At 44.9% G+C, this 14,159-nt stretch overlaps 1 protein-coding gene across 2 annotated transcripts in view; it reads right to left on the reverse strand.

The window, feature by feature from the left end:
* Positions 1 to 1,989: 1,989 nt before the first annotated feature.
* Positions 1,990 to 14,159, reverse strand: part of DSP (desmoplakin) — a 42,056-nt gene continuing 29,886 nt past the window's right edge. Inside the window, exons 18-24 of one of the 2 annotated variants that reach the window (XM_081247338.1) lie at positions 13,722 to 13,915; positions 12,497 to 12,659; positions 11,326 to 11,409; positions 10,659 to 10,766; positions 9,972 to 10,070; positions 8,704 to 9,201; positions 1,990 to 5,901 (exon numbers count right to left, since the gene is read on the reverse strand). In XM_081247338.1, coding sequence (XP_081103464.1) covers positions 2,686 to 5,901; positions 8,704 to 9,201; positions 9,972 to 10,070; positions 10,659 to 10,766; positions 11,326 to 11,409; positions 12,497 to 12,659; positions 13,722 to 13,915 — 4,362 coding nt within the window. In that variant the 3' untranslated portion in view covers positions 1,990 to 2,685. Of the gene's footprint in view, positions 5,902 to 6,906; positions 9,202 to 9,971; positions 10,071 to 10,658; positions 10,767 to 11,325; positions 11,410 to 12,496; positions 12,660 to 13,721; positions 13,916 to 14,159 lie in introns of both variants that reach the window. The other variant, XM_081247337.1, reaches the window with a different exon arrangement.

The raw sequence follows: 14,159 nt of genomic DNA on the forward strand, positions 1-14,159 counted from the left end.
TCCCCAAATGGTTTTAACTACCAGAATCTAATCCCTCTTATTTTTTTTTCAAGCCTGATGCCAAATCTTTGCTTTCCTTTGCACTTGCTTCCATCAGGCAGTATACAGTGGAGTATACTTTTGTGAACAACTATTCTCAAAGGCAAATAGCAGTTCTCACACACACACACAAATAAAGGTGATAATATGGAAACAGACCAGTAGCTACAAGTGAATGTGTGGCGAGAAGCAGTCTATTCATACTCTGCCCACAGCATCCTTACTTTTTGTTTGCAATTACATAGTTTGTTAAGCCTCCTGGAAAACGTGAGTCTATTTTTGGGCGTGAAGTGATGACTGTTTCTGAAAATTTCCATATACAGTTCCCTTTTCTGTGGATGTACAGTATACGTGAACCAGATCAAAACTCAGCCCAGGTCAAGTATGCCCTCTCTCCAGGATCCAGCCCTCTCATTTCACAGCTTAATGACCACTCTGGCAGCAGCTTGGAGGGGGTGTACCAGATCAACCTGAAGAACTCCTTTCCATCGATTCATGTTAATCTGTCCAATCACCATTTTCCTAAAGAGGTCTCCTGACCCCCGTTCTAGGTTAGACCTCTATTCTGGGCTGAATTCTGTCCCCTCCAAAATTCAAAGTCCAAACCCCCAATGTGACTGTATTTGGAGAGGTAATTAAGGTTAAATGAGGTCATATGGGTGGGGCCCTCATGTGACAGAACTAGTGTACTTCTAAGTTGAGGAAGAGATGCCAGAGCTCCTTCACTGCCTGTTAGCCCGGAAGAGAGCTCTCACCAGAAACCAACCCTGGTGGCATCTACCTTGACCTTGGGCTTCTGACCTCCAGAAACTATAAGAAAATCAATGTTTGTTTAAGCCACCGGCTCTGTGGTATCTCATCACAGCAGCCCGAGCTAATGCAGCCCCCCAGCTCTGGCGTAAGGATCCTCCTTCATTTCCTTCAACATAGCATTTCCCATGCACTTTCCTTCCTTTTAAACTACAAGGGCTATTTTTGTACCAGGTACTTCTCCCATTAGATCCACAGCTTCTGGACCATGTGTGGCACACAGAACTCAATATTCAGTGAATGAAATTAATAACAAATCCTCCAAATTGGGAGGGGGCCAAGAGGAAGAAAAAGAGAGACGAGGTAAGGAAGAAACGAGTGCTGTTTTCACCCTAAGTACCAAAAGCCCCCCCAATAAGTTAAGGATTATCTAGAGCATGATCGTTTTTGTTCTACACAATTAGCATTTCATTTGTCTTCCTAGTTTCTATTGTACCATCAAATGTGTCTGATTGTATTAATATATGCTTCTGATATATGAAAGTTGTCCCACTCATTGTTTTACATGTGTCTTCTGTACCCGTCCAGACTGTACGTGCCTTGAAGTCAGGGTCTTATAAACTCTACTGAATCCTCATTGTACCCAGCCCACTACTAGACATACCAGGCATTCAGTAAAGTATTATTAATTTAATAACAAATGGCTGAAATTCAAAAGTTTTCTTTGATCCAACGAATAGGCTTATATTTCGTTGTCCTTCAGCAGAGAACCAAGAACTCTTCAGGAATCGGTTTCATAGATTCAAGGTCAATTCCCTCCTCTTTGGGGACAAAAATGCAACCATGTAGTTTAAGGCTACCCGAAATGGGATCTTAGCCACTTCATGTTTTTTAAAGGGTATGACAGTGACTTCTCCCCATGCTATTCACTGTCCAGAATACGCCAGAAGTGGGTATTGACCTCTTGCCTGGCCTCCTTACACAGGCTTCTTTCAAGGACTCTACCTGGTACATAAATGTTGCAAAAACTACCTTCAGAAGACCAACTTCTAACAAGAATTCAGAACTAGAACAGTTTTTAAATGGTCTTTCTTAATAGATATTTAGTAAACAGTTTCAGACACATTTTACAATAAACAAAAAGCTTCTGCTAAATGCCCTTGTGTGTATGAACATATTATTAAATCAAAACGCAAAAACTTCAAATGTCTAAAACTTTATTGCCAGAATAGCAAACTTCATAAAGACACCTTTGAAAGTACATAGAAAAGAACAAGCAAAATAAACAGAAAACTTTGACCAAAGAACAGCAAAGATTGCTACTATCATGCACATACAGTCAAATTAATACCAAACCAAACAGGTACACTTAAGAGTATATGGGTCATGCAATCCAAGGAGACTCATTCCAAAATGCTTGGCTTTGAGGGGGATTCTTTTTGTGGGGGGGAGCGGGGGGGGTAGGGTAATTTTCTCCTCAAACAGAAAATGGAAATATTTAGATGAGACACAGACTGATGACTACAAGGTCAATTTAATTTTTATCTCCAAGAACAGAAATCTGGATTATAGGCCATAAGAAGTTCAAGAAGCATCACCCAAAACTCTAAAGACAGAAGAGAAGAAACAAACTCTAGATTCAATTTGTGTTTTCCTTACAGCTGATTACTACTTCCTATACACTACATCTAGTGTATGACATTAGTTCAGGTAAGCTAAGAAGATAAAAAGCCAGAACAGCCTTTACCATTTGATTCCCCCCATGGCTACGTTTTCTTAAGCCTAGAAAGTTCTATCACTATCCTACAAGCACAAGGTTTTCTTTTTCTATTATTTAGTAAAGTGAAAATTCATATAAATGAAAGCCAAGGTCTAGCAACCATTTCCAACCGACTACTAGTGCCCAATAGAGCTGTTGCTAAAGGAGCAGGTGTAGGTGTAGGAAGTATTCCCCGTTGCATCGAAGCTTCCTCTCCGGGACCCACTGCAGGAACCGGATCGGGAGCCGGAGCGGGAGCCGGAGCGGGAGCCTGGGGCAGAAGACATGTTATAAGGGCTGGGCAGGCCCTTGGAGGAGACCGAGGCGGCCTCCAGAAGGTGCAGGCCGGTGATGTCTTCCACCATGGAGCGATTCATGGCATCCTTATAGGATATTTTCAACTTGGTTTTGGGGCAGGTCAGGATCTTGCCGAAGCTGCTGGGGTCTTGCAGCCTCTGTGCTGCCCGGCCGTCGATGTACCCCTTTCTGATGGCTTCTTCCATGCTTATCCTCCCTTGCACCTCGGGGTCTATCAGGCCCCCCGTGAGGTACTGGAACTCCAGGAAGCGCTGGCCAGCCTCATAGGGGAGCCACTTTTCTTTCACTGCCTCTGCTGCCGACATCTTCTTCTTTCCCTTCACTCCTTCAAAGCCGAGGAAGGCTTTCTGAGCAGGTTTCAGCCTGGTGGCCATATCCTGGTCGATCACGCCCTGGGAGACGGCATCCTGGAGGGGCAGCTTCTGCCCAGTGGTTGGGTGGATGATGCCGCCCGTGCAGGCCTGGGCCTCCAGAAGCCTCTGCCCAGTGATGCTATCAACAATACCCCGCTCTATCCCTTCTGTAATGGAGATCTTCTCCAGGTTTTCCGTGTCGAAGATGGCCGCGATGGGGCTTGATTCTTCCAGGGGTTCGGACAGAGACCTGCTCTTTATGGTTAAATTCCTGACGCTGGAAATCTTGCTTAAGGACTCATGTCGCGAGCTGCTGAAGACATCATCGCTGACACCACACCCGGTGCCACTGCTGTTGCCGACACCATTCTTCAAGGAGATCATATCAGCAAACTGAGTGAGGCTGAGGCTGCCGGACTGGTACTGGTCAAAGAACTTCCTGTCAATGAGGCCCCTGTCAATTGCATCTTGAACATCATACTGACTGCCCGTCTTCCTGTCTACCAGGACCACCCGGGTGGAGCCGTCCGATCCAGTGATGGTTATTTCTTCCCACTCGCACTCCTGCTCACACAGTTCTTTGAAGGTTTCATAATCTATGAGGCCCTTCTTGTAGGCCTCCTGGACAGACATCTCCTTGTTGGTTTCCGGGTCAACTATGACCACTCTGCGCTTCCTGAGGGTATTCTTTTGTGACGTCTGCACTTGTTTCTTCTTGTCTTTCAGGGGCAGAAGACACAGCCCCGTTTCCTCATCCTTAATGCACCTTTCTTTCAGTTGCAGATACGTAAGGTTTTCTTCGGTGTTTGGGTCAAAGAATCCTTTCGTATCATCGCTTGGATCCGAGAGAATCTCATTGAGCTCCTGATTGAAGTAGCCCCTCTTGTACGCGATGTCCACGGGCAGGCGGTGGCTTTCCTTCGGGTCGATGATCCCACCGGTCGCAATCTGTGCTTCCAACAAGCGAATGCCGTGGCCCTTTTCGATGAGTTCCTTGTTCATGGCTTGGAACAAGGAGATGGTGTTTCCTGTTTCAGGGTCGTTGTAGCCGGTGACAGCTCGTTCTGCAGACAGGAGCTTCTCCTTGAACTCGATGCCCACCAGACCTCTTTTGTAGGCTTCCTCCACCGGTAACCTCAAGTTTTTAACAGGATCCACCATGAAGCCAGTAGCTGCTTGCGCTTCCAGGAGCTCCAGAGCAGTACCGGGTCGGACCAAGCCAATTTTCATGGCCTCATAAATGCCAAGCTTCTGTTTTGTGGTCTCACTGTAGATGCCTGCGATGCAGCTTGAACCCTGAAGGAATTCCTTAATTCTCTCACCAACCTCATCATAAGAAATCTGACCTGATTCCAGTTCATTGACAGTGGATGGTCTCAATATACCGGAATCAACCAGCTCGGAGATGGGCACGGGTTGTCTGATTCCCTGGAAGGACATACTTCTCTTCTGTACTGACAGCAGCAGCAGACCGGTGTGCGGTTCGATTCTGCACCTTTCCTTCAGCTGCATGTAACCGACCTTCTTTTTCGTGACTGGATCCACGAAGTTCTTCTGACTGTCTCGGGGATCGTTCAGGGCCCGATACAGATCTCTGTCAATCAGCCCACGAGCCAAGGCTACATCTTTCGGCAAAAAGACGCTGTTCACAGGGTCCACCACACCCCCTGAAGCAATCTGGGCTTCCAGCAGACGCATTCCCATTTCCCGATCAATCAAATTTTTCTTGATGGCTTCGTACACAGATACCGTCTTGCCGGAAAATGGGTCATCAAACCCAGTGACAGCTTTCTCTGCTGTGTATATCTGCTGGCGGTCATCGAAGTCGATGAGGTCCCGAGCTATGGCGCTGTCCACAGTCAGCTTCTCGTTCCTGTGGGGATCAATTATACCACCAGTGGCTGCCTGGGCCTCCAGAAGCATGACTGTGGATTCTGGGGTGATCAATTTCTTTCTCTTGGCCTCTACCAAAGAGTATTTCTCCTTAGGGGAAATGGAAGCTCCAGCGATAGCTCCTGCTGCCCGAAGGAAAGGCTGGATCTCAGAAGAAACTTCTTCCACTGACTTTTTCCCCTGCAGCAGTTTGTCCAGGGTTGTTTTGTCGATCAGCTGGCACTCGTACAGCTGCAACGCCGTCACCTTCTTCCTCAGTCCGTCAAACACCAGCTTCGAGGAGTCAACGGACCACTCGCACTCAGTCTGGGTCTCGCGGTGGGACCCATACGGGCGCTGCTTGAGTTTGTCGATTTCCCTCTGAAGCCGGGAGCGCTCTGTCTCCAGCTGGGACTGGGTCTCCCTGCTGGAATCCTCCAGCTTCCGCTGGCACCTCTCCTCGATCCTCTTGATCTCCGCCTGGAGTCTTTCAATCTCACTCCTAAGGCTGTTCTTCTCTCTCTCGCTCTTTTCTCTTTCGGACTCTACCTTCCTAACAGTCTCCTCTTTGCGGGAACACTGCGTTTTCCACTGGTTCAGGTCATTCTGGATCTGCTGTTTTTCACACTCCAGGCGCTGTTTCACCCTGCTTTCTGCCTCGAGGGTCACTTTGGCGTGATTCAGCTCATCCTCCAGCCTCTGCAGCCTGACCTTGTCTTGCTCCAGAACTTTGATTTTCACCAGGAGGCTCTCTCTCTCCTGCACCACCTGCGAGCACTGATTCTTGGATTCCTGAATCCTATTAGATGCCTAGAATGCAAAAAAAGAACGAAATGGGAAAAAATAATGATGTGATCATATCACAGGACCATTATCATTTAACTTCTTTTCCTATATTTTTTTAAAAAGTATATTTACTTATCCGCCCTTTTCTTTCCCTTGAGTATACTGTTAACTTTGTTACCTTACAAGTTCCTGAAAAAAATTCTGTAGATACATGTTGCCACTTTGATAAATGGCTTCTGTACTTTCTATATTTTTCCACAGAAGGAAATAGGAGCAGTTGTACACCTGGCTTACTCTTAATAGTAATTATGGTTTGAACAGATATGGGGAGTTTTATTCCAGGTTATCCCACCTGCTGTACCTACATTTCACCTGTTACAGCTATACTCACATGTTTAATAAAGCAATACAAATCTACGGACATACACACACCCCTCACCCAGCCCCACACAAATATTGTCTACAGAAGTCAAACGTATTAGAAGTCAAAGAGGTTAAGTGTTTTAATTAGGGGTTTAAAGAAGAAAAGTCAAACAAAAAGAAGCATATTAGGGCCACGATGAAAAGAGCAGAGAATAATGCATGCAGAAAAGTCACATAAGCAAGCAAGAAAGTGATTTTAAAACTGCACAGAAAACCCATTTAATGTGGCTTTTATTTAGGAAAACTTTAATTACAAATGTTATGTCACAGCTCACAAAGAGCCACCTTCTAGAAAAGAGAGTGGAACACTGAGAGGAAGTGACCTCAGATGTTACACCCCAGCCAAAGCTGGAAAAGCAGAGCCAAGTGCGGGTTACACAGGGACAGGGATGGGCACTTGACGTGGGGGTAGAAGAGAAGGGCAAGCGGCACTGAAATTACCCTGAAGCCGCGTGTGGATTAGGACAGACAGCAGCACAGCATCAAAAAGAAAAGCGAGACGTGTGCAAGCATCCAGCCCAGCAGCAAGAGCACAGCTCAGCTGGGAGGACCGTGGAGGGAATTAGTTGAGAGGAAGTGAAGCAGCGATCAAATATTTGTGAATACCTCTAACGCCTGCTTTTGGAATTTCTCAATTTCCTGTCTCAAATTTTCCCTCTCTCTCTGTAAATCATTAATCAGGCCCTGCAGCTCCAGGGTCCGGGTGTTGCTGATCTGCAGCTGGCTCTGGAGCTCCGAGATGGTGGCGTCTTTGTCGTGCTCAGCCTCGCTGCGCCTCTGCCGGAGGTCATCATACTCCAGCCGGAGGTTCCGCAGTTCCCCCTCAAGCAGCAGGTGCTCCTTGGTGAGGTTCTCGGTCAGCGACTGCAGCCTCTCGATTTCGAGCCTGCTCTCGTTCAGGCTCCTGCTCTTGTCCTCAATGGCCTTCTGGAAGTGCTCGCTCCGCAGCTGCGCCTGCCTGGCGTTCTCCCGCTCCTGCGGCAGCTGCCGCTGCAGGGCCTCGACCTGGGAGGCCAGCCTGCTCAGCTCGTCCTGGGTCCTCTGCTTCTCCCGCAGGTGGCCGTCCAGCGCGTCCCGCTGCTGCCGCAGCTCGTCCTCGCTCCTCTGTTTGACGACGGACGCCTGCTCCAGCTGCTGGGTCAGGCTGGTGACCTGGATTGCCTGCTCCTTCAGGGACCCCCGCAGGGCCTCCAGCTCGTCCTCTAGCTTCTTCCTCCTGCAGGAGTCCTCGGAGGCCGCCTGCTTCAGCCACACTAGCTCCTCCTCTGCCTTCTGCTTCTGCAGCTGCAGCTCCTTCAGGGAGCTCTGGAAGCGGGCGATGTCCTGGTCCCTGACGGTCCTCTCCTGGGACACCCGCTCGTAGTCCGTCCTCAGGCACATCAGCTCCTGTTCCTGCACCTTCAGTTTGCTGATCGTCTCCGTGGCGCTGCTGTAGGCCTTCTGCAGCTCGCACTGCGCCCTCTGCCACTTGGCATTCTCGTCCTCCAGACACTTGCGTTGCTTTGCTTCCGTCTCTGTCAGCTGCTTTAGCCTCTCTATCTCCTTGTTTTTATCCTGGATCGTCTTGGCGGCATCATCCAAAGACTGCCTGTACCGTGTGCTCTCTTCCACCCGCACCTGTGTGACCTGCTTCAGCTCCACCTCCAGCTGCTGTTTCCGCTGCGACATCTCCAAGCCCGCAGCCTTTTGCTGCTGGACGTTCTCTTCGACCCTTCTGAGTTTCTCCGTGGTCTGGGCTAGAGTGTTCTTCAGCTTTGTTACTTCTTCCAAGAGGCTCTGGTTTTCCCTGGTGAGGGTGTCTATCTGGGCTCGGTAGCCACTGGTGTCCTCCTCCTTCTGCAGGGTGAGCTGGTGGACGGTCGTCTTGGTGATGTTGATCTCCGTCTCGAACTGGTTCTTTAAGCTAATGATTTCCTCATCGTAATTGTTCCTTACCTTAGCCAGTTCATTCTCATATTCCCGGCGGCGCTTGGCCTCCCCCTGAAACTCAGCTTTGAGTCTTTCGATCTCCTTGTTTTTGTCCTGGATGGTCTTGGCAGCCTCCTCCAGGGACTGCTTGTGCCTGGCGCTGTCCTCGGAGCGCTGCTGGATGACCTGCTTCAGCTCCATTTCCAGATGCTGCTTCTTCTGCAGCATCTCGGAGCCACAGGCCTTCTGCTGCAGGGCATCCTCTTCTGCCCGCCTCCGCTGCTCTGTGGTCTGCAGGATGCTTTTGGTGAGCCGGACAATCTCATCCTTCAGATCTCGATTCTCCTTCGAGAACCTGTCGAGCTTGTTTTGGAAGTTTTTGGAATCATCCTCTTTTTGCGTGGATATCTCCTTGATGGTAGTCTTTGTGATGTTAATCTCTGTTTCGTACTTGTTCCTTAAATTACTCATTTCCTCATTATAGTGGTTTCTTACCTTTGCCAGCTCATTTTCATATTCTCTCTTCCGGGTACCCTCCTCCTGCAGAAGAGCCTTCAACCTCTCTATCTCGAACTCCTTCTCCTTGATGGCTTTCTCAGACTCTATCTTCTGCCAGCCAAGGCTCTCCTTCTCACTCTGCCTCGCTTTCTGCAGCTGGTCATAGTCGTTCTTCTGTTGATCAAACCTGTCTTCCACGGTTTTTCTGCTTCGCTTTTCATGCTCAATCTCGTAAGTCAGCCGGGTGATCTTCTCATTGAGCTCTTTGATTTGGCTGTAGCACTTGTCTAGATTTTGCTTGGCTGACTTGCCATCCAGCTCAGCCTGTCTCTTCAGCTCCTCCAGGCTCACGAGCTTTGCTTTGAACTGGGAACACTCCGCCTGGTATTTCTGCAGGTTCTGATCCAGGAATTTGTTCTTATTGCAGTTTTCAGAGTTGGCGTCTCGGGCCAGCCTGAGCTCCTCTTCCAAAACTTCGATCTTGGTATTTTTCAGCTGTGGAAGGGAAATCAGAAAGCGTGTTGAAAGAAAGACGCTTCACATCATAAGAAAGAAGTGGTACTTCCTCCCCCCCCAGACCAGCGTGCTTTCTCACTTCCTGTTACACACCTGCACACACACAGACAAGCAGGCACACACGAGCACACACGTAGACCCTGATACAAGGCAAAAACTACTAGACAAAAAATTCAAGACATCTGTATTCTTGTCATAATTCTTCCGTCAACTGCTTGCGTGATCTTAGTAAGGGGTCTACCCTCTCTGAGTTTCAGCTTCCTCATCTGTGAATGAGGGAACTTCTTCCAAGACCAAAAGCTTATGATTTCCTAAATTATGTTTCCTTTATTTCCAGGTATCAAGTAAGTTTCCATATAAACTCAATTCGAATATTAGAAATGAGGAGTAAATTAAACAATCACTCGACATGGAAAATTCAATTCCAGCTAGTCCTGGGTGTTCTTCTTAATTTAACACAAAGAAAGAAAGAAAGCAAATTCCTTGACCAAACATGAAATGAAATTACTGGGGGTTATGGCAAGGTAAAATAGCTATCATTTTGAAAATATTACCTGAGTGCATTCCGAGCAGTGTACTGGAGAAAAGGACTGACACCTGATTTATGAATAAACTATATTATACTAACTGTTTAGAGGAAAGACAGTTTTACCAATGAGTATGTCCAAATTCATGTTATAACGAGGCAGTAATAATTACGTTCCATTCTATTTTCTTTTTTGATCCTCCAAGGAAATAAAGTAAATTACCTTCAGATCTTCCAAACTCTTCAGCATCTCACTTAAGAATCTGTAATAGTCTCCAGACCTTGTAAGAAGTTCTATGTACCGAGCATGCATATCTGCAGCCTTGGAGAAAAGAAGTGCAAGGAAACATCAAAGGTACTGCATTCAAAAGAAGTCCTATGCAAGCTGACCAATTCTGTTTTCTAAAACAATCCAATAGTGCAATTATAGCTTAAAGAGTGAATTCCCTTCTTTCACCTGTGCTAATTCCAGAACCCAATAAAAGAATAAAGTACAAGAAAACAAAGGGCCAAAAACCTTACACTGCATCCTCATCACTCCAGGGTGCTCCCCCTAAACCATCTGATGGGTGATGTTCTCTGACACCTTTGAAAGAAGTTGTCTTTTAGAAATCGACGGGATATTCTCCACTCTTTAAATGTCCCCCTCACGAAACCCAGAATTTAAGCCCAGTTTCTGCAAAGATTCTAATATATGAGCAACAGACCCAGACTTCTCACTGATCATTTCCTAAAAGGCATTATGCCGATGACTTACACTAGAGAGAGGATAACCTATTAAACGTTTTTGAATGGATACCCTATAGCAAGAGATGAATTCAGGGAGGGTAGGGAGGACTGGAAGGGGACAGGGAAAAGAGAGGATGCAGAGGAAGGGGCGAGCTCTAAGAGGTGGGTCATGACATATTACCTCTTGCAGAATCATCCCAGAAGGAGACTGAACGATGGTTCTCTTGATAGGTATGTTCAGTAGAGTTTCCAGTCCTGAGGTGTAGGACGCCAGCTGCAGTTCATAATCCTGCAGAATAATGACGTTTCAGAAAAACATACTTAATTGACTTAAAAGGAGTCACTGATGGCTACAGTTCCCAAGCTTTAAATCACCAAGCGGTACTTCTAATGTCCAACCCCAAAGGCCATCATGTGCTGCTAGTGTCCAAGCATCATATGACATTATTCAACCAAGCAGCACCACTTTATATGCAAAATGGAGATCTCTGCACACACCACCAGTCTAAAGGATGAAGACCGGCCCATCCCCGTAGATATTGCCAATGTATAATCAATTCAAGCTAATGGATAACAGCATTTACAGTTTGTTCACGAGAGATTATATAAAAACCATAATCGTTGTCCTCAAGAAGTTTGTAATCTTTAAAGTGAATCAGAAAATAATGTAGTTAATAATATTCTTTTATAAAAAAAGTATGGAACACTTCATGAATTTGCGCGTCATCCTTGCACAAGGGCAGCCTGATAATCTCTGTATCATTCATTTTAATATACGTGCTGCCGAAGCAAACACGGCTAATAATATTCTTGATGAAACACCAACATTCTCTGTGAAACGAACATACCTTAATTGAATTTGCACAAAGTTGGGCAATTTTTTGTACTTCTTCTGATTTGTCTCGTTTGCCACTTATATCACTGTGCAAGTTCTATACAGAAAAGGAAATATTTACAAACGTTAAAATGTATACATATTTAAAATAAATGTTTTTTTCACTCTTTAACCACTGTTACTTGTTTTTTTTTCCCTCAGTTTATGACTACATGTTCAGACCCCATAGTCTCACAGTTAAACCTTAGGAGATGAGCATGTTTTCTATTCAGAAAATAGAAGAAACATCTTCAACTTCTTATGATCTAAGAGGTTACTATCTGGCCGGCACTCTTTTCTGGTCCTATCACCTCAATTTATAAAGATACTTTACTATGATGGTCGTTACATTATTTCCATGTTCACAACTGCATTTCTTTGTAAATATCTCAATTGCTTTTCCTTTGGACACTATTTAAGCATTCACAAAATGGACTAGTAATCGTAATTATTTATCATTTCATGAAAAGATACATGCATCCCCATGTTCACAGTGGCAGTATTTACAATAGCCAAGAAATGGAAACAACCTAAATGTCCATTGACAGATGAACGGATAAAGAAGATGTGGTATATAGACACAGCTGGAATACTACTCAGCCATAAAAAAGAATGAAATAATGCCATTCGCAGCAACATAGATGGACCTAGAGAATACCATACTAAGGGCAGTAAGTCAGAAAGACAAAGACAAATACCATATAATATCACTTATCTGGGGAATCTAAAATATGACACAAGTGAACTTACCTATGAAGCAGAAACAGACTCACAGACAGCAAGAACAGACTTGTGGTTGCCAAGGGTGGCAGGGGGAAAGGATGGACTGGGGGTTTGGGGTTAGCAGACGTAAACTATTATACACAGAATGGACAAACAACAAGGTCCTAGTGTGTAGCACAGGGAACTATATTCAATATCCTGTGATAAACCATAATGGAAAAGAATATGAGAAAGAATGTATATATATGTATAACTGAATCACTTTGTTGTACAACTGAAACTAACACAACACTGTAAATCAACTATACTTCAATAAAGTTTTTTAAAAATTTATCATTTTAAACCTAAGTACTGCTACAAAAACCAGAGGAAGACACAGCTTACACCCAGTGACATCTATGCAATGACAAATTGCCTTATACCTTCTGCTCATTCAAAAACCGCATGACCACGGTGGAATCTCCAAACTTCATGGATTCTAAGTTATCCTGGCAGCGTTTGGCATCACAGAGCCATTTGCAGAAAGTCTGATAGTTATCACGGTAATTCCTCAGTTGCTTGATTTGTTTCTCCAGGTCCCATAATCTGGGGCAAACAGAGATAATAAAATTATTAAATATTACTATTGCTCTGCAAAAGTATTTAACACAGAGTTACCCAATGACCCGGCAATTCCACCTGGCACGTACTCAAGAGAACTGAAAACATATATCCACACAAAAAATTATACATGAATGTTGGTAGCAACATTTTTCACGATAGCCAAAAACTGGGAACAACCCAAATATCCATCAGTTAATGAAAGAATAAACAAAAGGTGGTATAGCCATACAATGGAATATTATACAGTCATAAAAAGAAATGAAGTACTGACACATGCTACACCATGGATAAACCTGGAAAACATTATGTTAAGTGAAAAAAAACATTCACAAAGGACCACATATTGTATCTTTCTATTTATAGGAAATGTCCAGAATAATTGGCAAATCTATAGAGACAGCAAGTAGAATGGTGGCTGTTTGGGGTTGGAGGGTTGGGAGGAAATGGGGAGGGCCTGCCAGTGGATATGGGGTTTCTTTTTTTAGGGTGATGAAAGTGTTCTAAACTTAGATTGTGGTGATGGTTACACATTCTGAGTATACTAAAAACCAGTGACTTGGACACTTTTGGCGGGTGAGTTACAGAGCATGTGAATTATATATCAATAGAGATGTTTTTAAGAAGCACTGCTAGTAAAATAAACTATAAGCAAGATTCAGGAGATGTTTTTAAACCCTCATTTGCAGGAAGGCATTTCTTCGGTGTAAGATTTAATTTTCACAAACTTTTGGAAAATGCTCCCTCAAAGGAGCTACTCCTTCCAACAGTCATAATAGGAGTTTACAGGGCACGAAAGAACTTGATCAATGGCTTCCATTATTTCCCTAAGAACCTGAAGTGCCTCTGACACAGGTTGATTCAAGCTCGGCTACTGGATGTACTCTCTTCCTGTTGTCAACAAAGCTGCCAGTGCGTGAAGAGAGTTCCCAGGATGCTGAACTTACACACAAAACAAAACCACTGTTTTTTACAGTGATAGACTTCAAGTGACATTATCTTGGGAACAACCAAATGGGAAGAAAGTGTGGAAGGAGCTTGGCACACCTGTAGTCTATCTGTTTATCGATTCTTTGCCAGCGATCTGTCAGCTGTGTGACTTTTTCACTGAACTTGCCCAGGTCCAGGTCGTACAGTGGATACTGCTGTGAGGTCTGGGAGTAGATGTGCTGGGCTTTCTGCAGTTCTGTCTTCATGGTGGCCAACAAGGACTTCTTCAAGTTCAAGTCGTTTTTAATTTTCTGTCACAGTAGGAAAAAAAAAAAAGAAAAAGTACAAATTAACCTCATTCCCACTTGATGCTACACTGCAAGGAAAATGTATCTACTGACTGCATCTCCCTGTGTCTGTGCCAGTGACCTAGTTCCTTGCGTCAACTCGGTTAAAAAAAATTTAAAAAAAAAAGGATTCGATGTGTACATTAGTTTGAGAAATGCTACATATCACGCTCCATTCCGTTCCTGAAAAATTATAAAATCTGTTAAC

Source organism: Mesoplodon bidens (assembly GCF_964165515.1).
Source record: "Mesoplodon bidens genome assembly, chromosome: 10".
Lineage (NCBI taxonomy): Eukaryota > Metazoa > Chordata > Mammalia > Artiodactyla > Ziphiidae > Mesoplodon > Mesoplodon bidens.